The 24,926-nt window shown below is 43.7% G+C and overlaps 1 protein-coding gene across 1 annotated transcript; it reads right to left on the reverse strand.

Annotated features, from left to right (window-relative positions):
- Nucleotides 1-3,453: 3,453 nt before the first annotated feature.
- Nucleotides 3,454-23,378, reverse strand: fam83c (family with sequence similarity 83 member C). Its single transcript, XM_072381363.1, has 5 exons — nucleotides 22,399-23,378; nucleotides 13,470-13,637; nucleotides 11,509-11,633; nucleotides 6,741-6,962; nucleotides 3,454-6,122 (listed from the first exon to the last, which is right to left on the reverse strand). The coding sequence occupies exons 1-5, from the start codon at nucleotides 22,903-22,905 to the stop codon at nucleotides 5,366-5,368; spliced, it is 1,779 nt and encodes a 592-aa protein (XP_072237464.1). The 5' UTR covers nucleotides 22,906-23,378; the 3' UTR covers nucleotides 3,454-5,365.
- Nucleotides 23,379-24,926: the final 1,548 nt, after the last annotated feature.

Here is a 24,926-nt window from a genome sequence, read left to right on the forward strand (position 1 = left end):
CAAGAGGCTACAGCTACAGCTACAGCTACAGCTACAGCTACAGCTACAGCAGCGGCCTTCATCTGAATGTGTGACCCTGAGTCATCACTTCATCCAAGTCCTAACAGAAGATTTTAAAAATGTTGCGACTCTTACCTGAGATGCTGAAGCAGCCATTTTCTATACCATCAATCCGTCGGTCGGGTAGCGGGTAGCTGGAGCCTATCCCAGCAGTCGAGATGCTGAAGCAGTCCTTTATAATTACTGTCATTCAGAAACAGAACCATTAGACACTCAGTTACATCCGGGCCATCGGATCGGATTAAAGGCTAAATTACAATAAGACTGAGTTATTCAGCTCATGTAACAAGCTTAATCTGACTAAAAACAGATCGGATTAAGACCCGAGATAACTCGATCCAAACGGAGACGACAGTGGATCTGATCCAGCGTTCTGCTCCAGACTTTTTCCCGCGATCGTCCCCCGGAAGTGGAAGGAGACGATATTCCAGTCGTCAGAAAGAAAGAAACAGCTCGATGGAGACCGTTGTGCATCTCTGTTCCATAACCAGCTCATCACAGATGGAGAGGGACGCAGCTTCATCTCGCTCTGCGTTCTCCATCTTTCTGAATGCCTGAGTTTGTTGTTGTTGGTGGTGAAGACGTCAACAGGAAGTGGCTCTATTAGCGATAGCTGAAATGGGGACAGCGCCACCTATGGTACCGGGGTATGACCTGCTTTGTGCCTCTGTTACTTAGCACCGTGAACACTGTTTCTTTTAGATGGTTTTGAATTTATCTTTGTTTGTTTTCTTCATCTTTGCTATCATCCTTTATCTCTTTGTCTTTAGTGTCTTTTTGCAGTTATTTTTATAGTTATTTTGTGCCTTTGTGTTTTTTTTTGCTTCTTATTTCTTAATTTTGCATCTTTTCTGGTTATTTTGTGTCTTTGTGGCTCCTATGTAATTCATGTAATTTCACATCTTTTATGAACATTTTAAGTTTTCATATTGTTTTGCTTTTTTATACTAATTTTGTAAACTTTATTTTGTATGTCATTCAGTTAATTTAGTATCTTTTTAGAGTCCTTTGCTGTGTGATGAAGGACTTTTAAGTAGGTCTGTGGACACTTTGTTTTTTCTACTTCTGTTTTGTACATAGAATAAAAATCCTACCATCAGTAGGTAAATATCAGACATTATATTAATTTACACTCTTTTATTCAAAGCAGCTTAAAAGTGAGGAACACTGGGTTCAGACCCCCCCCCCCCCGAGCCACAGCGGCCCGTTCAGCACTCAGTAAATGCACTTTCCTCCGTGTTGGGGGTTGTCAGGCAGACGAGGAAACACAAGCCTCCCCGGTCGTGTTTCACATTTGAACGCCGGCGCTGGATTTTGTAACACTCTCCATTTCTTCTACAGTCAGCTGAAGTTCCTTCCAAAGCAGCAGAGGAAGCTGGTTACGGCCCAAGGGACCCAGACCCTCTGTGGCCCCCAAAGCTCACGCCACGTTATCTAGGTCTATTTAATTAGCTTAAATATGATGAAAAATTATTGTTAAAGCTGGAGTTTAAGACATTATTTCACTAAGAGATAATGTAGGACATAAGAATTGAGATAAATTATGATGAAATAATGAAGAGGGGTCGACCCGCAGCCTCGGAGGGGCAGTGATGCTGCTCCTTCATCCGCAGGATCGTTGTCTAAAGGACATGTTCGTGAAAAAAGTCGCCTCCTCCTCCTGTGTCTGACTTCCAGAACTTCTAGAAGAACTGGGCTGAACTCACCTGCTGACTGAACGAATGAGGAAATCAAACGGTGTGTCTGGTCCCGACCAGGTTAGGTTCACAGAGTCTGTTGCTACGGTAACTGACCGAGAGCTTAAGTTATCTTTCTCTGAAACAGGTTAAGAGTTACCCCTCTGTCTCTGGTTTGGGTTTCCTCCCTCTGTGGAACGGAAAACTCAGAGTTTCCCTCATTTCAGGGTTAATAAACTCAAGAGTTTCCCTCATTTCAGGGTTAATAAACTCAGAGTTTCCCTCTTTTCAGGGTTAATAAACTCAGAGTTTTCACTTTGTGAAACGGACCTGATGGTAAAGTTCATCTTACCGTTGATCCTGAAGTCAGCAAACTAACTGCTGACAGCTAAATCTTCCATTTTCCTCTGTTTCCTGCACACTAACATGTTTTTATCTGAGGTTTAGGTCATGTATGATGGATATCTGGTGAATTCATTGTTCAGTTTGGAGACTTGTGGGACTTGGATGCTCCATTGTTCACGTTTCTGTGAGCTGGAGTTTTTATTAGCCCTCATTGTTCATGTGACGTTCAGGGACCCGGACCCTGGGCTGGACTTCCTGACAGGAAATCATACATGAGGCGAAGCTTTGCTCAAAACATCCTCACACACCTTCACTCATTCATAACAGAAGAAGAAGAAGCTCCAACAATCCAAAAACAGACATTTTGCCTTGTTTTGGGAGTTTAAAAAGTTGATTTTCATCTATTAATATCTGACCTTTGCTGGAATAAATTCATACAACCAGATTGAAGCAAAACTTTGAAACTTTTAAAGTGAAATAGAGAACAAGAAAAACTAGATTTTGTGGTTAAAACCCGGCGTGTGCTGGTGTTCAAAGTGTTGATGCGTGTCTCGGGGTGATACCTGAGCGATGCTCTGATTCCTCACACCGCTGCTTGGCTTCCCTCAGCGTTGAAGGACAGAACCTCTGGGTCTTCTTCAGATGATCAGGGAGGAAACAGCAGGTCATCTCCGTTTTATCCGTGTCAGATTTCTGTTTTAGAGCTGAAGCGTCTCCTGATCGGAGGCTTGTAATTCAAACTTTATAAATCTTTGCTACTTCCTTTGAATGAAAAAGCACAAATTTGTCTGTTTTTATGGAAATATTATGTTTGAAAAGCAGACATCTTAGAAAGTCAGGAGCTGAATATTAAAAAGTCAAAATGGCCCAAAGTCAGAGTCCACTTGGAGCAGCTAAATCGAAACCTATTACAGCCCCCCCCCCCAAAAAAATGTAAAAGAAGCTTTAAACGGGTCAGAAACACGCAGAACTGCTTCTGGCAGGAGCTACAAAAGAGGGAAATAAAGCATAAATGCTCAATATTTTTATAGTTTAATGAGAAACTTTTTGTAATCCAAACATGGATTTGAAGTTGGAAAAATGTTTAAATGGATGATGGAAATCAATAAGTGTGATAAACAGCTTCTCATCACTTCCTTTTGAGTCGGTTTAATGAAATATGGATTTATATGTTTTTTTCTCCACATTCACCAGAAAAACAACATCCAGAGTTGGACACAGATCAATAATTATTGTTTTCTGGCGTTTTTTCTCTTTAAACTGTGTTGGTTGTAGATGATAAAGAGATTTATATGGAAACCAATCAGTTTAACACCGTATTATGACCAGTGGCAGTGAAGAAATGGAACAGATCTCTTACAAGTTTTTTGGATTTATTAAATTTGGAAAAAACAGAAAAATGACACATCAGCACATTCTCCCATCGACAATAAAGTGGAAAACAAAGAAACTCCCAACAGTCACTTCTGCGTAGAAGATAATATTATAGATATTATTAAAACCAGCCAAACAGGACATGCTGGAGTTAAACAGATGTCTGGAAACGTATCGCTGCTTCGACTGGTGATAAAAATCTGAAAATCATCAAAAACCTCCCAAATGTCCATCAGCAGTGAACAAAAATCCGGTGACACAGTTGGTCACTGTCGATGGTTACTGCTCAATGCCAAGAAAGGTGCAGAATTTACTGAATTTAACTGTTAATTAACAGTCAACATACATATCTATCATCTGAAAAAGATAAAGTAGAACCGCTATAAGACACAAATACAGACAACAAACAGCATCTTCAACTCATCTGCTGTAAAAAACGTTAAAAAACACCCAGAAACTGCTTTATTTTTTCATTTCATTCCCAACACAGAAGGTATGAGTGCAGGAAACTGTTTCTACTGTCAAAAAGTTTGTTCCTTATAGTAAACCAAGTAAAACCCAGAAGTTTGTACCTCATTCAGGACCCTTTACAGGGTTAAAATGTGACTGTAAGGCAGGATGATTAAGGCACGCGTCATTACCCAAGAGGGATGAAAGGGTTTTATTTTAGTTTGTTTAGTTCAACATTTGTGACTCGGAAATGTCCCTTTTTATTTTTATTAACTGCATTCTGTTTATGCTTCTATTTCATTGAAATACGCCTGGAAAAACCTGAAGATATTTAACTAAAAAGCAAGCCAAGAGACCGACAACGTGAACATAAATCTTAACTGAACATTTATGTTCAAAGCATTAGCTTACTTTAGCTAATGTTAGCTTACTTTAGCTAATGTTAGCTTACTTTAGCTAATGTTGGCTTACTTCAGCTAATGTTGGCTTACTTCAGCTAATGTTAGCTTACTTTAGCTAATGTTAGCTTACTTTAGCTAATGTTAGCTTACTTCAGCTGTTAGCTTACTTTAGCTAATGTTAGCTTACTTCAGCTGTTAGCTTACTTTAGCTAATGTTAGCTTACTATAGCTAATGTTAGCTTACTTCAGCTGTTAGCTTACTTTAGCTAATGTTAGCTTACTGTAGCTAATGTTTGCTTACTTTAGCTAATGTTAGCTTACTTCCGCTAATGTTAGCTTACTTCAGCTAATGTTAGCTTACTTTAGCTAATGTTAGCTTACTTCAGCTAATGTTAGCTTACTTTAGCTAGTGTTAGCTTACTTTAGCTAATGTTAGCTTACTTCAGCTAACGTAGCGAATGCATTTTTGGAAGAAAGTGTGTGTGTGTGTGTGTGGGGGGGGGGGGGTATTGGTACAAACTGATGAAACAGCTAACTTTATTAAAATGTATTAAAATGGTTACTGCGCTGTATCCACAGACCAGTATGACGTGTCCAAACCTTTGACAGTCAAAATTAAAACTGTTTTCAACTTGTGAAAAACAAACAAAATCTAAAAAAAAATCTACAAATGTTGTCAAGAAGAGTGTTAAGAACAAAAATCATATATTAATCTGTTTTTACAGTTTTTAACTACAACTTTTGCATTATTTTCCCAAATATAATGACTCTGATTGCAGTTGTGAGTCAGTAATAATCAGTTCTGTAAATGTGTGTAAACTCTGAGCCTCACAACAGGGTTAGGCTCAGAGGGTTGTTGCTACAGGGTAGCTGTGGCTGTTGCTCCTTATGGGATTAAAGGGGAAAACTGTCCAAAGGCTCTGAGCCAGTTTGGCTGCCACAGCTCCATTTCCTGTTGGTGTCAGACATTCTACGTCTGAAATGTGACGTGATAAAGTTCAACCGAAAGAAAAACTAAACCTGCCAGTATTTGGAGTCGCCAGACGAATAGAAAGCCAGTTAATTTGTGCTCTTCAGCTCAAAGCGGCTGTACACCTGCTTAGACTTCATCTGATTGTATTGGTTCACAAGGTCCAGTTTGCTGTGGCCCAGAGTCATTCGCTTCTGATCCTGCCGGCTCATGAATGCGCCCGGAGATGGCGGCGGCGGCGGGCTTTGCTCGCTCTCTGGCTCGGCTTCACAGAGATCTGGTCCCGCCCAGGGGGAGACATGGGGGGGTGGCGACCTCCGGAAGCTGAAGTGGTCTTTGTCCTTGGAGCTGGGAGGCAGGAATATGTCTGTGAACTTGTTGAAGAACTGAGTCCTCTGCTTGGGGGGGGGGTTGCTGTCATTGACTGGGGCGGGGGTCTTGGAGGTCAGGTTTGAGTTGGGGTTTCCGTGGAACATGCTGGGCTTGTGGTCATACAGCCCCAGAGCCTGGAACTTGGAGGTCGTTCCGCCAATGTTAGCTCGCATAAGATCTGCCGGGTTGGGCTTGTTCCACTCGATGCCCATCGGCTGACCGTAGGCAGGCGGTCGATCGGGAACGTTGTGATTGGTTCCTCCGTTGGCGGCGCCTCTTGCTGTGGGGGTGGCCCCCCCCGCTCCACCTCTCCTTTCTGGGCTCAGGTGAGCTGAGCCGACGGACTCCTTCTTCTCGTGGTTCTGAGTGACTTTGTAGACGTTGTTCGATGCCATTCCAGGTGCAGCCTTGATGCTGGAGATGCTGTTACTGGATTGGCTGCTGGAGTTTTCGGAGCACACTCTGTCCCGTTGCCTGCAGCGGGGACGGAAAGTTTAGAGCTGTCAGCTGATCAGCTTATACATGTTCATCAACCATCTGTGCTTCTGCACCTTCAACAGTTCTCTGCTTCCTGTAATCTGCTGTAAATGTGTCAGTTGTGCATCTAAAGGTTAGCAGGCTTAGACCAGGAATACGTTCGCTTTCACCTGCAGATGTGCATGTTTATCATGTTTGTCCTCAGAAAGTAGAGCCACGCAGTCATGAGGGTTGGATTTAACAGATTTAGAATCAGGTCGACATAAAGTCAAATTGGTGGGAATTGAAGGGCCAGTTGTAGAAAAAAGCATCTTTAACCCTAACCCAGTTATTGGCTGGAGATCGGAGCCACTTTCATCATCTAACTCTGCTTTTGTCTCACAGTCCTCTGTATTATTACTGTTCTTCGGTATCTTGGTAACTGTCGTATTTCAACACATTTCAAACAGACTAAACCTTTGGCTTTACCGTTTCATTTAATCTATTCTAAATGAGGTTGTTTTGCTTTAAATATTCAGATTTAATGATTGATTTAGTTAGTCTCCCGGTTGCTGAGGCCTCTCTCTTTGTTACCTGTGTCTGCCTGAGGCTTACAGGGTAAACACCTGTTCGTACCTGTCAGAGGGTGAAGCTGTTCCCAGCCCCCCCGTGCCAGCAGTCATCATGCCTTGGTATGATGGGTAGTAGAGCATCCCCTCCTCCTCGGGGTTGAAGAAACAATCAATAATCTGCGACTCTGCGTACAGACATCGAAACTCCCGATCGAAGCAGTCGGCGATGCGACCTGAGAAATGCATCAACATGCTGCAGTGCACGTGAGCCGACAGCCAGGTGAAGCTGCAGGGAAAAGAGGCATCGCGTCAGCAATGGCTCCTTATCTAAACTAATATCTTTACTGTTATAGTCGAGCCTGTTGCAGATGCTGTGGTATCAATAAGGAGCTGAACTCTTCTTCTTCCTCTCTGAGGGACAGAAGTTTGAAAAGATGAAAAGAGGAGGAGCTTCCTCATGAGCAGCAGCTGATTAACAGAATATGGAAACCAGACATTTCCCTGCCCCCTCCATCTCTGCACCTTTCTTCAACAGGAAGTTCTCAGAACATAAAGAACCAGAAAGTTCCCTCAATAACTTCATTAAAGTTATATTTCCAGAAGTCAAACAGTCACAAACATGTGACCAAAGGTCAGTCCTGCTAAGGAAGCATTTCTGGAACATTTATTATTCACATGAAATTCAATAAAACTCTTTTATGGTTTGTCCAAAAGTCAAAAAATAGATTCAGTTCAGATTTATTTTATTAAAATGACTTTAATCGCTGTAGCAGTTGTTCCTTCTTAGATATAAAATGCATCTTTAACTTGTCCATATTACTTCTGTGCAGCTGCCCCTTTAATTGCCCCCCGGGGACAAATAAAGTCTTCCACAGCTCTGACTCTGAGTAATGATCACATGACAGTAGTGCTTCCATTATTCTGCAGATGGGTCCATCACATCCTGTGGATTAAAAACATTCTGCTCAGCTTTTCTTTGACCCTTGACCCTGACCTGAGTGTTAAAGTTTCTTATTAGATCCATTATGAGCGCGGCGGAGGCGTCTGAGGAAGGTTTAGGGTAAATGGCGGCGCTGTGGAGCTGGCTGGCACCTCTCCAGGCCTCGCCCTTCATTCCACTGGCAGCAGAGCGGTCGGCCCAACCCTGCTGCACACCTGACTCCAGGCGCCCAACGGCTGCCTTGTGATGCCGACGGCCTGAGGTCTTATCGGCTGATTCTGATTACTCCAGCAAGGACACGTAGTGGCTGTCAACTCTGCTTCTGTGACTCATTGAAGGAGTTTAACAGCACAGTTTGTTCACACTCACACCATCTCTGGAGTCCAGAAAGTGTGTCTTCACCCTAAATCTGACTTGAAATAAAACACAGCAGAACTCCATCTGAGTCAGGTCCGTTATTAAATAACCGTCGACTGTTCTCAGCTTGTTTGAGTTTTAACTTTGGAAAACTATAACTGACAGATCTACAGTGGCTTTGAAAACGGGCGAAATGTGTTTCTGCAGGACTTTCTCTGTCGTCGGCTCGCTGACTGTGTAATAACAGATATTACCCAGGTAATACCCAGATATTACCCAGGTATTACCCAGGTATTACCCAGGTATTATCCAGGTACTACCCAGGTATTACCCAGATATTACCCAGGTATTATCCAGGTACTACCCAGGTATTACCCAGATAATACCCAGGTATTACCCAGATATTACCCAGGTATTACCCAGATAATACCCAGGTATTACCCAGGTATTACCCAGATATTACCCAGGTATTACCCAGGTATTACCCAGGTATTACCCAGGTATTACCCAGGTATTACCCAGGTACTACCCAGGTATTACCCAGATATTACCCAGGTATTACCCAGGTATTACCCAGATAATACCCAGGTATTACCCAGATAATACCCAGATAATACCCAGGTATTACCCAGATATTACCCAGGTATTACCCAGATATTACCCAGGTATTACCCAGATATTACCCAGGTACTACCCAGGTATTATCCAGGTACTACCCAGGTATTACCCAGATATTACCCAGGTATTACCCAGGTATTACCCAGGTATTACCCAGGTATTACCCAGATATTACCCAGGTATTATCCAGGTACTACCCAGGTATTACCCAGATAATACCCAGGTATTACCCAGATATTACCCAGGTATTACCCAGATAATACCCAGGTATTACCCAGATATTACCCAGGTATTACCCAGATATTACCCAGGTATTACCCAGATATTACCCAGGTATTACCCAGATAATACCCGGATATGACCCAGATATGACCCAGGTATTACCCAGGTATTACCCAGGTATTACCCAGATAATACCCAGGTATTACCCAGATATTACCCAGGTATTACCCAGGTATTACCCAGATAATACCCAGGTATTACCCAGGTATTACCCAGATATTACCCAGGTATTACCCAGATATTACCCAGGTATTATCCAGGTACTACCCAGGTATTACCCAGATAATACCCAGGTATTACCCAGATATTACCCAGGTATTACCCAGATATTACCCAGGTATTACCCAGATAATACCCAGGTATTACCCAGGTATTACCCAGATATTACCCAGGTATTACCCAGATATTACCCAGGTATTACCCAGATAATACCCAGATATGACCCAGATATGACCCAGGTATTACCCAGGTATTACCCAGGTATTACCCAGATAATACCCAGGTATTACCCAGATATTACCCAGGTATTACCCAGATATTACCCAGGTATGACCCAGGTATTACCCAGGTATTACCCAGATATTACCCAGGTATTACCCAGATAATACCCAGGTATGACCCAGGTATTACCCAGATATTACCCAGATATTACCCAGGTATGACCCAGGTATTACCCAGGTATTACCCAGATATTACCCAGGTATGACCCAGGTATTACCCAGGTATGACCCAGGTATTACCCAGATAATACCCAGGTATTACCCAGATATTACCCAGGTATTACCCAGATAATACCCAGGTATTACCCAGGTATTACCCAGATATTACCCAGGTATTACCCAGATATTACCCAGGTATGACCCAGGTATTACCCAGGTATTACCCAGGTATGACCCAGGTATTACCCAGGTATTACCCAGATATTACCCAGGTATTACCCAGATAATACCCAGGTATGACCCAGGTATTACCCAGATATTACCCAGATATTACCCAGGTATGACCCAGGTATGACCCAGGTATTACCCAGGTATTACCCAGATATTACCCAGGTATGACCCAGGTATTACCCAGGTACTACCCAGGTATAACCCAGGTACTACCCAGGTACTACCCAGGTATTACCCAGGTATTACCCAGATATTACCCAGGTATGACCCAGGTATTACCCAGGTACTACCCAGGTATAACCCAGGTACTACCCAGGTACTACCCAGGTACTACCCAGGTATTACCCAGGTATTACCCAGGTACTACCCAGGTATTACTCAGGTATTTCTCATGTATTACTCAGGTATTTCTCAACTACTACCCAGGTATTCCTAGTATTCCTACAACAGGTTCGACCATCAACAGTTTCACAACGTCAGCTTTGTTACGCTGCTTATCGACTGAAATTTGCAAACTCATCGCAGCGTCTGAGGAGCGCCGGCTTCCTCCTGCGAGTTCAGTTCTGCTTATCAGGCGGATGCAAAGCAAACGCTACAAGCGAGCAGTCTGAACATCCAAAATGATGTGTGGTTACAGCATGTTTGTGGTCTCCTCCACACAAAGAGAATTCTGAAGGACATTTTCAACACTTTGAATGCTTTACAGACGTTTCTTTTCTCACAGATTATGTGGATGAAGTCACATTATTTATGGTAAATAATAGAAACTAAACGCTCAGGTGATCAAGCTGCTGCACTTTTCTCTTTCACTCCCTCTGGGCTTCCGTAGTTCAGGCGCCGCCCTCCACCAACATGTTGGGAAAGCCAGTAAAGGCCCAGTTTCTGATTGGAACTGGTTCGGTTCTCAGAATCAGAGCTGGAACGAAGCACCGTCCATCGCAGACTTTGTTCAAAGCTTCAGAGGCATCCAGCCCCGGGGGCAGATGTGGCCAAAGACCGCCACAAACAGCTGCCACAGAGCAGGTCAGTGGGATCATTGGCCCGGTGGGCGGAGCTTACGATGCAGCCTGCATTCATACGGTGGAGGAGCCGGGTTCATCCACAGGATCAACACTTTGGACCCAGCCCTGGACTTCAATCATCATGTGGCTAAAAATCTTTTTTAAAATAGTTGGAAAAGTAGCAGCTGTAAATAAATCAAATATTTATTGATCTAAATTATTTAGTGATCAATAAAATGGAACGTCTAAAGCTGTAGATCATGGAGGACGGACAAAAAGTAAATTATATCAAAACTAAAGATAATTTCTGCCATAAACTGAAACTTCTGCTTTGATTTTAAACTGAAACCAGTTAACGTTGCTTTTACACTCATTTTCATATTAAATTTAATAATTCAGTTTTATTTTTCTTCCATCTATATATTTGTCCATTAAAATTTCTTTTAAATTTCCCCTTACATGCTGAATTTTTTATTTAAATATTATTTCTGTTCATTCATATAATTTTTTTATCCATGTTTGCTCCGTTATTTAAATGTCGTGGTTCAGAGTTTGTCCTTTTCTGCCTAAAAGCATTCAGTGGTGGGATGAAGCCTCTTTGCTGTTAGTTATTTAACACCAGGTGCAGCTGTGCACGTTCGGCCTCACCTGTACGTGCACGTTCGGCCTCACCTGTACGTGCACGTTCGGCCTCACCTGTACGTGCACGTTCGGCCTCACCTGTACGTGCACGTTCGGCCTCACCTGTACGAGCCCGTGACCACCTCCTCACAGTCGATGATCAAATACTTCTCCAGGACCTGACCGGTGAATTTCTTGCCACTCTTGGTGCAGTACGTGTCGCCACAAACGCTTCGGATACGCATGTTCTGCACACACAGATAATCCGTCATAAATACATAAGTTTATATACTGATAAATACACTTTATACCATTTAACACTGTGTTGTTGTTCTGACTGTTAGCATTAGCCGCTCACGCTGTTAGCCTTCCCTACTCTGGTGTTATTGGCTGTTGTGCAACAGACCCCCCCCCCATGAACCAATCAAAGACACCGCCCCCTAATTTGCATAATGAAGCAGAAATGCATACAGGAATGTAAAAACAGAGAAAATGTAAAAAGATGGAAATAACAGAGGAGTAAATACATCTAAAATAAATTAAATAAATACATTACAAAAATTGAATAAAAAATTCATAGTGAACAGAGAAAGAAATTAAACACATTCCAGTAAAAACGATGAATTAAATCAATCATTAACAAGATAAAATGGACACAGTTTCAAATTTAAACAAAAATGTAGTTATTTCACCGACTATGATTAACTTTGCTTAACTATAATTTTTTTAATTTAATCTTAGTAGCATTTATCATCACATAAATACATTAATTTAGCCATTTATATATTTTTGTGTATCATTTACATTATGCAGTCCATAGAATGGACACCTCAAAGCGAATGTCACATATATAATAGTTATATTCATATATATAATTATAAAAGAAGCCAAAGTGTGATCAGGTGAACCGGAGGATCTGCTCGTGTCTCACCTGAACTCAGGTCAAGTCAGATTTATTTCATGTACAGAACAGTTCAAAGTGCTTTAAATAAAATAAAAGCATTAAAATATGTAAGAATATAAATAGAAAGAAATAAAATAATTAAAATGATTACAGTCTGGATAAGTTAAAAGATATCCTGCAGATTTCATGCAGAGACACATGAGAAAATAACTGTTTTTAACCTGGATTTAAAAATGTCTCCATTTGGTGACAGTTTAATCTCTGGGTTAATCTAACCTAACCCTAACCCTATCTCTGGCAGTTTGTTCCACTTGTTTGCAGCATAGCAGCTAAATGCTGCTTCTCCAGGTTTAGTCTGGACTCTGGACTGGACCAGCTGACCTGAGTCCTTGGATCTAAGAGCTCTGCTGGGTTTATATTCTCTGAACATATCACAGATTCTGGGATTTATAAACCATCAGCAGGCTTTTAAAATCTATTCTGTGACTGACTGGAAGCCAGAGTAAAGACTTTAAAGCTGGTGTGATGTGTTCAGATCTCTGAGTCCTGGTTTAAACTCCAGCAGCAGAGTTCTGGATGAGCAGCAGATGTTTAATGAAGTCCAGTTAAAAGACCGTTACAGCAGTGGAGTCTGCTGGAGATTAATGTGGCTGCAGTCTTCTTCTTCTTCTTCTTCTTCTTCTTCTGTTACACGGCAGTGTGACTTCTGGAGGTCGAGTGAAGAAACATTTTACTGCTGAGGCAGCAGAACTCTGAGTACTGACATTCTCAGGTCACATGACCACATCCAGCAGGTCACTGTGATCAGAAACTTTGTCTTAAATCTTAAATCATCAGTTTGATACAGACCATAAATATCTGCAAACAGTTCCTGATGAGATTTGTCCAAACTTTATTCTCTTTGTGACCCGAGGCTTCATTTCTAAAACCACACGTAGAAAAAGGTGTGAATCTGTAAGATCGTGCACAGAAAAAGACAAACTGTTGTTGGATCCCATGCAAGCAGCTGAGTGGTTGTAGAAAAGATAAAAGCACATTTTGAATGTTCGGTTTTAGGTCAGCAGAGCTCCAGACACTGAAAAAAGATTCATTAAACACATTTTACTGTCAGAAAACTGTAAGGGTTAGGGTTAAAGAGGAGAGGCCTCCTCAGCTGTCGGCTCCAAGCTGCCGTACTCACGTTCAGGTGAGAGCTCTGAATGTCCAGCGCCGAGCACATCTCTGTGAAGGAGCCGAGGTTCTTCTCATCCAGGAGGATGTAGACGGGGACGCGCCGCTTGTTGGCCGCCTCCATCAGGTCACACAGCAGGTCCACGTCTGTGAAGACGTCCATCACCAGCGCGATCACCTGAAGAGAAGAAGAACGTTTGTGTTACAGGCTGCAGAAGCTGCAGAAGCACCAACGTTACCAACGTTACCAACACACCAACGTTACCAACGTTACCAACGCACCAACGTTACCAACGTTGCCAACACACCAACGTTACCAACACACCAACGTTACCAACACACCAACACACCAACGTTACCAACGTTACCAACGCACCAACGTTACCAACGTTACCAACACACCAACGTTACCAACACACCAACACACCAACGTTACCAACGTTACCAACGCACCAACGTTACCAACGTTACCAACACACCAACGTTACCAACACACCAACGTTACCAACACACCAACGTTACCAACACACCAACACACCAACGTTACCAACGTTACCAACGTTACCAACGCACCAACGTTACCAACGTTACCAACACACCAACGTTACCAACACACCAACGTTACCAACACACCAACGTTACCAACACACCAACGTTACCAACACACCAACGCACCAACGTTACCAACGTTGCCAACACACCAACGTTACCAACACACCAACGTTACCAACACACCAACACACCAACGCACCAACGTTACCAACGTTACCAACACACCAACGTTACCAACACACCAACGTTACCAACACACCAACGCACCAACGTTACCAACGTTGCCAACACACCAACGTTACCAACACACCAACGTTACCAACACACCAACACACCAACGTTACCAACGTTACCAACGCACCAACGTTACCAACGTTACCAACACACCAACACACCAACGTTACCAACGTTACCAACACACCAACGTTACCAACGTTACCAACGTTACCAACGTTACCAACGTTACCAACGCACCAACGTTACCAACGTTACCAACGTTACCAACGTTACCAACACACCAACGTTACCAACACACCAACGTTACCAACACACCAACGTTACCAACACACCAACGCACCAACGTTACCAACGTTGCCAACACACCAACGTTACCAACACACCAACGTTACCAACACACCAACACACCAACACACCAACGTTACCAACACACCAACGTTACCAACGTTACCAACACACCAACACACCAACGTTACCAACGTTACCAACGTTACCAACACACCAACGTTACCAACACACCAACGTTACCAACACACCAACGTTACCAACACACCAACGCACCAACGTTACCAACGTTGCCAACACACCAACGTTACCAACACACCAACGTTACCAACACACCAACACACCAACACACCAACGTTACCAACACACCAACGTTACCAACGTTACCAACACACCAACACACCAACGTTACCAACGTTACCAACACACCAACGTTACCAACGTTACCAACGTTACCAACGCACCAACGTTACCAACGTTACCAACGTTACCAACACACCAACGTTACCAACACACCAACACACCAACGTTACCAACGTTACCAACACACCAACGTTACCAACGTTACCAACACACCAACGTTACCAACACACCAACGTTACCAACGTTACCAACACACCAACGTTACCAACACACCAACACACCAACGTTACCAACACACCAACGTTACCAACGTTACCAACACACCAACACACCAACGTTACCAACGTTACCAACGTTACCAACACACCAACGTTACCAACGTTACCAACGTTACCAACGCACCAACGTTACCAACGTTACCAACGCACCAACGTTACCAACGTTACCAACACACCAACGTTACCAACGTTACCAACACACCAACACACCAACGTTACCAACGTTACCAACACACCAACGTTACCAACGTTACCAACACACCAACGTTACCAACGTTACCAACGTTACCAACGTTACCAACGTTACCAACGTTACCAACGTTACCAACACACCAACGTTACCAACACCCCAACACACCAACGTTACCAACGTTACCAACGTTACCAACGTTACCAACGCACCAACGTTACCAACGCACCAACGTTACCAACGCACCAACGTTACCAACACACCAACGTTACCAACGTTACCAACACACCAACGTTACCAACGTTACCAACACACCAACGTTACCAACGTTACCAACACACCAACGTTACCAACGTTACCAACACACCAACGTTACCAACGTTACCAACGCACCAACGTTACCAACGTTACCAACGTTACCAACACACCAACGTTACCAACACACCAACACACCAACGTTACCAACGTTACCAACACACCAACGTTACCAACGTTACCAACACACCAACGTTACCAACACACCAACGTTACCAACGTTACCAACACACCAACGTTACCAACACACCAACGTTACCAACACACCAACGTTACCAACACACCAACGTTACCAACGTTACCAACACACCAACACACCAACGTTACCAACGTTACCAACGTTACCAACACACCAACGTTACCAACGTTACCAACGTTACCAACGCACCAACGTTACCAACGTTACCAACACACCAACGTTACCAACGTTACCAACACACCAACACACCAACGTTACCAACGTTACCAACGTTACCAACACACCAACGTTACCAACGTTACCAACACACCAACGTTACCAACGTTACCAACACACCAACACACCAACGTTACCAACGTTACCAACACACCAACGTTACCAACGTTACCAACACACCAACGTTACCAACGTTACCAACGTTACCAACGTTACCAACACACCAACGTTACCAACGTTACCAACACCCCAACACACCAACGTTACCAACGTTACCAACGTTACCAACGTTACCAACGCACCAACGTTACCAACGCACCAACGTTACCAACACACCAACGTTACCAACGTTACCAACACACCAACGTTACCAACGTTACCAACGTTACCAACGCACCAACGTTACCAACGTTACCAACGTTACCAACACTACCAACGTTACCAACGTTACCAACGTTACCAACGTTACCAACACACCAACGTTACCAACGTTACCAACACACCAACGTTACCAACGTTACCAACACACCAACACACCAACGTTACCAACGTTACCAACGTTACCAACACACCAACGTTACCAACGTTACCAACGTTACCAACGTTACCAACACACCAACGTTACCAACGTTACCAACACACCAACGTTACCAACGTTACCAACACACCAACGTTACCAAAGTTACCAACGTTACCAACGTTACCAACACACCAACGTTACCAACATACCAACGTTACCAACGTTACCAACACACCAACGCTATGCTGATGATACCCAGCTCTATCTGTCACTCCCACCTGACGACCACAGGAGCAACATCCCAGAAGCTGTGAGACTGTTGAACTGCTGTTTTAAAAACTCCTGTTTTTATCTGTTTATATACTGTTACATTTGCATTTATTTGTATACTTAGTTTACTAGTTCTATTTTATTCTATGCTTTTGTACATCTGGGCTGCTCCTGGAGCAGGGAAACAGATTTCGTTCCATCTCATGTTAACGTGCTGAAATGACAAACAAAACTCCTTGAATCCTCCTTGAATCCTTGATTGAGACGTTTCTCTAAATCACAGCATTTTGACACGAGGATAACGCTGTTAAACGGGCAGTTTGATTAAAACCAGAATTCATTCAGCTCCATTAAACTATTCTGCTGATAAACATCGCTGTGAAGTGGGACTGAAACGATTCCTCGATTAACCCGAATACAAAGAATCCTTAAAATAAATAATTTCCTTCCGGACAGTTATTACTGTGGCACAGCGGCGTTCCTTTTAACAGCACTACTGAAACCTGCTCTGTGATAAATATGCTTTTTATTATTTATTCGTCTCACTATACATATGGGGGGGGTTATTAACTGAAGTCTGTCTGAGGCTGTGGACTATGAGAGGAAACGCGCAGCACATCCTGTCTGGAAATGCTTTCAGTGAGCTGACATGAGAGCTGCTTTATGGGGAGTTCAGCTGGAATGATACAAACTGTTTTTATTAAAAGATGCAGAAAGATGGATGTTTGGAGCAGCTGGGACCCGCTGAGTCTCTGATTTTAATCAGACTAACACATTTACATGCATTTTAAAAGGTCTGGTTTTGGTCCAGCTGACAGAATCCGTGCAGCTAACGCACCGACTGATCCAGACTGAACCAACTCAGACTGAACTGAACTGAACCAACTCAGACTGAACTGAACTGAACCAACTCAGACTGAACCGAACCAACTCAGACTGAACTGAACCAACTCAGACTGAACTGATCCAGACTGAACTGATCTGAACCAACTCAGACTGAACTGAACTGAACCAACTCAGACTGAACCGAACCAACTCAGACTGAACTGAACCAACTCAGACTGAACTGATCCAGACTGAACTGATCCAGACTGAACTGAACCAACTCAGACTGAACTGAACCAACTCAGACTGAACTGAACTGAACCAACTCAGACTGAACTGAACCAACTCAATGGTCGAGCTGCTCACACTGTTCCAGTTTCCTTAAAATGTTAAAATGAAGAACTGTTCACATTTGTGTTCAGCATTCTTGATAATTAAAATATTTGCCTTTGAAACTTTTAAAATCAGTGAACTAATTATTGATCAGAAAGCTCTTTTTGAATAACTTTAGTTTAGATGCCGAAGTGTTGAAGGAGGTTTTCTCACTGCAGAAAGACTAAACTGAACAGGACAGGCTGTAAATCTGTGTAACTGCAGTGAAACACATTAAAGAGAGAGGAGAGGTCAAAGTTGGTTTATTGCCTGACTGTGGTGAAAGATAGTGAAGGAAGTGAAGCACATATCTGTTAACAGGTGTTTAAATCAAGCCGACAGCTGCTGCTCAGAAACATTTTCCCTTTTGTGTCGTCGGTGTTCAGCCTTTTCAACATGTGAAAACTCACTCTGATTGGCTGTTCAGAGCAGCACAGGAGTGCATGAGAAGGGAGGTGGCAGTGAGGAAGATGAAGGCTAACTCAACATGTCCCACACAAGCGCTTTCAGAGATGCACGAAACGACTTCAGAGAAACAAAATGTTACCTCAAAGACCACAGAACCACTTCAAGGAGATGGAAAAGACTTCAAAGAAACAATATACGACTTTAAAGAGACACAAGACGACTTCAACAAGACACAAAAGACTTTTAAGATGTAAAAAACAACTTCCCAGAGAAAAAATGACCTAAAAGATGAACAACTTCAAACACAAAACAACCGTTTTTCCAGCCTTTTCCACATGTTGAACCAGCCTCAGTGACAGCTCACTCTGATTGGCTGTTCAGTGTTTTTACATGTTTTGACCGTCGCACGAGAAGGAAGGCGACCGTCAAAACATGTAAAAAAGTCACAGATTGAAGAGAGAGCAGATCTGTGTGATAAAAACACAAAGCTGGTAACTTTTGCTACTGTTTGAACTGCAGCTGCTTTGTGTCTTCTGTGCTGTGTTCAAGTGCTTTTCTGTTTATTCAGACCTGAGGAAACCCACCGGGAGCCTCCACCGGTTCTTCTGCTCCGGTTGGTGAACAGAAGCCTTCGAGGCCTCATCCACAGACGGAGAAATTCACTGTCATGCCATCTGAAATCCGATGACTCTGCAGAAAAGGTCTCCGTCTGAAACTAAAGTGACTGCTTAACAATGAAACTGCCCCGCCTCCAGCGGATTAAAGCCGGCGTATTTATAGAAACAGGAGGAGGAAGTGACTAACGCGTGATGGCCTGTCTACACCCCCACTGAACCTCTGATCTGTGATCAGCTGAAGGGTGCCGGGGCCACAAATCAAGCTTCAAGGTGTGAATAAAGTGGAAACCTGTGCCAGTTCGGTTCCTTATCGGTTCTCGCTTTGGTTTTAAGGACCTTTGACCTTCTCTGACATAATGCAATGTTACAGTGAGGTAATGGCCTAGAAAAACGTGTCCATCCATCAGCTGTGATGCTGCCTTTGTGACATGCTTCAGCTCTCAGATTATATTGCTCCTTTCAACCACATACCGAGCAGGGATCCAATGGTTCCTACATACCGAGCAGGGATCCAATGGTTCCTACATACCGAGCAGGGATCCAATGGTTCCTACATACCGAGCAGGGATCCAATGGTTCCTACATACCGAGCAGGGATCCAATGGTTCCTACATACCGAGCAGGGATCCAATGGTTCCTACATACCGAGCAGGGATCCAATGGTTCCTACATACCGAGCAGGGATCCAATGGTTCCTACATACCGAGCAGGGATCCAATGGTTCCTACATACCGAGCAGGGATCCAATGGTTCCTACATACCGAGCAGGGATCCAATGGTTCCTACATACCGAGCAGGGATCCAATGGTTCCTACATACCGAGCAGGGATCCAATGGTTCCTACATACCAAGCAGGGATCCAATGGTTCCTACATACCGAGCAGGGATCCAATGGTTCCTACATACCGAGCAGGGATCCAATGGTTCCTACATACCAAGCAGGGATCCAATGGTTCCTGCTTGGGGACAATATTTTGGGTTGAGAGTCTTTATCATCTCCTTACAGAACATAAAATAAATCAAACTGAGTTTCACTGCTTAAAAGAACATTGTGACTATTCTAATTTTCAGTTGAGCAAATAAGCAGAAATTCAGGGACTCGCACTGTGGCAAAAGGTTTCAAACCTTTCAGCACAAGTCTAGAAACTGCTCAGTGACACTCATCTATTTTCACCTCATTTACTTTCCAATGCCTCAAAGTAACTACAGGTGTGCAGAAGCCTGCCTCTTGCAACTAAATGTTATTATCAGGTGGAAATTATGAATACGATATGTCGCAAACAATATTACACTCAACAACACCTGGAAGTTTTCCGTTACCTGGGACCTTTGAGATGCTGTGCCACAGGCTCCCGAGTTGCTGCCATCGCTTCACAGCGTGTCAAAAACTTTACATTCATGGAAAGTAATGAGCTGTGTGGTCAAATGTTTCCGCATGTTGGAGGTATTTCCCCCCTTTGATGTGAACGCTTCTGCCACGACGCCATGTTTGAAACATTCTGACCCATTCTGAACTTATTCTGACTATAATAGACACAAAATCACCTAAAGAAATCACAAAAGGGCCTCAGAACACAAAACAGCTTAAAAAAACCCGACAAAACTACTCACAGAAACAAAACTAGTTAAAAGAGACACGACGACTTCAAAGATGCACAAAACTGCTTCAAAGATGCACTAAAGTACTTCAAAGATGCACTAAACTGCTTCAAAGATGCACTAAACTGCTTCAAAGATGCACTAAAGTACTTCAAAGATGCACTAAAGTACTTCAAAGATGCACTAAACTACTTAAAAGATGCACTAAAGTACTTCAAAGATGCACTAAACTGCTTCAAAGATGCACTAAACTGCTTCAAAGATGCACTAAACTGCTTCAAAGATGCACTAAAGTACTTCAAAGATGCACTAAACTACTTAAAAGATGCACTAAAGTACTTAAAAGATGCACTAAAGTACTTCAAAGAGACAAAATGGTATGAAAGAAACAAACAAAGCTCTGGAGACACAAAACTACATCCAGGAGAAGCAGAACGCTGTAAAGAGACAAAACGTCACAGATGAGATGTGTACAGCTGAGTTTAATGTATGGTTCTGTGTCAGAGGGTTTTGTGTCAGTTCTACTTTAAATTCAGCCACACGCCGCCCGGTGCCTGATCCGAGGTCAGCTGCTGAGTGAGTGACACGGCGAGCGTTTGGCCTCCAGCTCAGAGGCTGATAACAGCTGATCAAACATGGCAGCAGCGGGCGAGCGGGCCGGCCCGGACCTGCAGACTCCAGGGAGGAATAAATGCAGCCGGGCGCATGAAAAACAGGCCTCGCTGCTCCCTGAGGACTTCTGGAACGAGACGTTGGTCGCAGCTCTCATAAAGCTGTTTCGGGCCAGGCTCCACGCTCACAAACTACAGCTAACTGCTGAAGTTTGTGGGATTTTTCCTCAAACTTACAAAACAAACACGGAGAACTGTAAAAATAGCAAATATTTTCAGATGTAAATGTTTAACGCGTGGACACAAAGGGCGACCCACTTCTCTGAAGAGTCAACACACGCATTTATTCAGGAATATCACCCCGTGGACAAGTTTTCATGCTTGGGTTTACGCTCAGAGGGTTTCTGTTAACGCTCAGCCTCACTTTCAGTGGCCTGTTCACTCATTTTCCAACACAGCGGCTGTAATCTGCAAGAAAGATGCAGCTCATTCGTTCCAACTGCCTTTGTCCATCACACTTTTAATCAAAGTTTTATCATGAACACAAACGGCTCAAAACCCAAACATTCTGAGGATCTTTTTTATGCAAATGTCTCTTATTGAGATGGAAAAATAAGGATAAAAAGACCTAAAAACAACCTTTTTGCTGTATTTTAGTGTATAAAAGCAACACATTTGAGCTCTTAGAACAGCCTGAAGTCAGCTGGAGGTGTTGAAAGGTCACAGATTCATTTGCATATTAACAAATAAGAGTCAGTTATCAGATCTAACTGGTTATGAAACACCTGCCGCCTGTTTTCACGTCACCTCACTACAAAAGGAAGAATTTCACTCAAGTTCATGCAAACACTTCCAGCTCCTCTCAGCTGTTCAGTCTTTTCTTCATCCTATGTGACTCTTTCCAGGAGTTTAAAACACATCTATCTACATCAGCTGTTCACTCAAACCCTTTTCTGGACATAAACCCGTTTTATTAAAGCCAAATCCTGCCTGAAAACAATGTTTAACCGGTGATAAAGGGTCACTGAGGTAAGTGGCCCTCAGTTCATGGGGCCCCTGAGGTCAAACATCTCCTTTCTTACCTTCTTGGCCTTATTGATCAGTGACCTGATGATGTCTTTGATGTTGTGGGACTTGTCTCTCTGGAAGTAGACCTGGGTCTCTGAAGGTCCGTATCTCGCCGGGGAATCCGGCCAGCCGAGCTCCAGTATCGGCGGCTCCTCGTCGGACATCATGGGGAAGTAAGTCCCGGAGGTGAGCTCGGACACGGCGTCTCCGTCCCCGAAGTCCCGGTCGTTGAGGCCGTTGGTGTCGGGGTCGCACGCCTTGCTGGCCGCATGCTGGGTGATGTAGCGGATCTCCAGCGGGGAGAGGAAGTTCAGCTCCCGCTCATCGGCCAGCACTCTGCGGTACTCCTTCTCCCCGTGCTCCAGCAGGGCGTCGGTGGCCAGCCGGGCCGCCTCGTTGTGGCTCAGCTCCAGCGTGGAGCCCTGCCGCCACGGGTTCTTCACCTCCTCCAGCCGGGAGGCGAGCTTCCCCAGCGGCTTCCTGCAGCTCTGGGCCGGCCGCAGGCTCTCGGAGCTGATCATGGTGCTGCTGCAGTCAGCAGGTGGAGGATTAGGTCGGAGAGTCGCTGTTTGGTAGAACCTCCGGATTTAAAGTAGGAAACCGATTCAACTACCTGCTGCTCGGGGGTTGTGTAATCATTGTTGCTTTTAATATCACACAGCAGATTATGTCAGATCAATAATCCGATAACAGGTCTCAGAACTCCTCGAGCACACCAAGGATCCTGAAAATAAAAACTAACGTGTTCCAGCTCCGAAGTCCCACAAACTCCGTGTTAAAGGAACAATGCGCGTGTTTCTGTTCGCGGCAGCGACCCGGTGCTGGCGGCGCAGCTGACGCTCCGAGGCGGTGAAATGGTCCTCCCTTCTCCGGTTCCCGTCCTGTCGTTCAGGATGTCAACTCCCAGGAGCCTCCTCTTCCTCTGCTCAGCGTGCGCGTGAGACGCAAGGTCAGGTGTGCGCTCTCTGCTCACCTGTTGCTCGCTGCGCTGTGATTGGTCTACGGCGGGGGCAGGTCCCGCCTCCTGCCGCCGTTGTCAAGCCAACCAGCTCACAGCAGGTAGCCCAGGTCTGGTTGGGATTTTCACAGTAAAGCAGAAGGAGAGCTGGGAGTAGAAGTAATAAATAAACGGTTAATTAGAATTAAGAGGTGAAAAACGGATCAAAGCGCCAATGTTCTGACTGCAGGATCCATCTGAGCTTCAGCCTGAACGCTTTAAGAGTAAAATATCACAAAGAATTAAAGAAAAGTGTTTGACTTTATGAACAGAGACACCAAATACAAGACAAATTAAACTGATATCAGCTTCAATGTGTTCAATTTATGACGATCTACGACTAGAAACACAACAAAACAACTTCGAAGATGCACAAAATCACTGAAGACACAAAAATTCAACCCAAGGAGACAAAATACCAAATATTGAGTAACACTCAACATTAAGTACACACTTCAGTAATAAACTGAGCAGGGCGACAAAAAGTATTGACAGAAGAGTTAAAGGGGACATATTTAGCTCTTTCTTAACAATTCGACACAATTTTCTGTGGTGTTATTGAGGCGTTTGAGACAGACTTTGGTCTGAATTCCTGTTGGATTAAGCACAGCGGCTCTCTGTCTCAGCCTGTTTTAACACCTCTTTGTTAACAGTTTTCAGGGTGGAGACTCAGAGGACACGTGCTGCTGTGGAGCGTTACGCTGCGTCACCTGTCATCCACACCTGGACAGCTGCTGCTTAATGTAGTAACAGACAGAATGAAGCTGTTCCTCCAGTCGGACCAGAAACATTCCAGCTCTATAGATACAGATACTTACTCTATTGATCCCAGAGGGAAACAGGTTAGCAGTTAGCTGTAAGCTAGCAGTTAGCTGTAAGTTAGCAGTTAGCTGTATGTTAGCAGTTAGCTGTTTTTCTCTCAGCCCTGTCAGAAATGAGACTTAACGAGTGATCAGAGAGTGAGGAGAGGACCGGTGTTGTGTTGGAAACACACCTTAAACACAGCTGCAGGTTGTCTGAGTTACAGAACGGAACCGTTCAGCTAGAAAGCTTCAGCTAACAAAGTAATGTGGGAACAATAATGTTCATTTTTCAGAAAGGAGCAGCAGTAACTCCTTAGAAGTTGGTGTACGTCATCTTCATTAGCTAAGCTGTTAGCATTAGCTTCAGTTAACAAAGTAATGTGGGAACAATAATGTTCATCTTTCAGAAAGGAACAGCAGTAACTCCTTAGAAGTTGGTGTACGTCATCTTCATTAGCTAAGCTGTTAGCGTTAGCTTCAGCTAACAAAGTAATGTGGGAACAATAATGTTCATCTTTCAGAAAGGAGCAGCAGTAACTCCTTAGAAGTTGGTGTACGTCATCTTCATTAGCTAAGCTGTTAGCGTTAGCTTCAGCTAACAAAGTAATGTGGGAACAATAATGTTCATCTTTCAGAAAGGAACAGCAGTAACTCCTTAGAAGTTGGTGTACGTCATCTTCATTAGCTAAGCTGTTAGCTTCAGCTAACAAAGTAATGTGGGAACAATAATGTTCATCTTTCA

The sequence above is a fragment of the Leuresthes tenuis genome, unplaced genomic scaffold, assembly GCF_036924035.1.
Source record: "Leuresthes tenuis unplaced genomic scaffold, fLeuTen1.0.hap1 SCAF_3, whole genome shotgun sequence".
Classification (NCBI taxonomy): domain Eukaryota; kingdom Metazoa; phylum Chordata; class Actinopteri; order Atheriniformes; family Atherinopsidae; genus Leuresthes; species Leuresthes tenuis.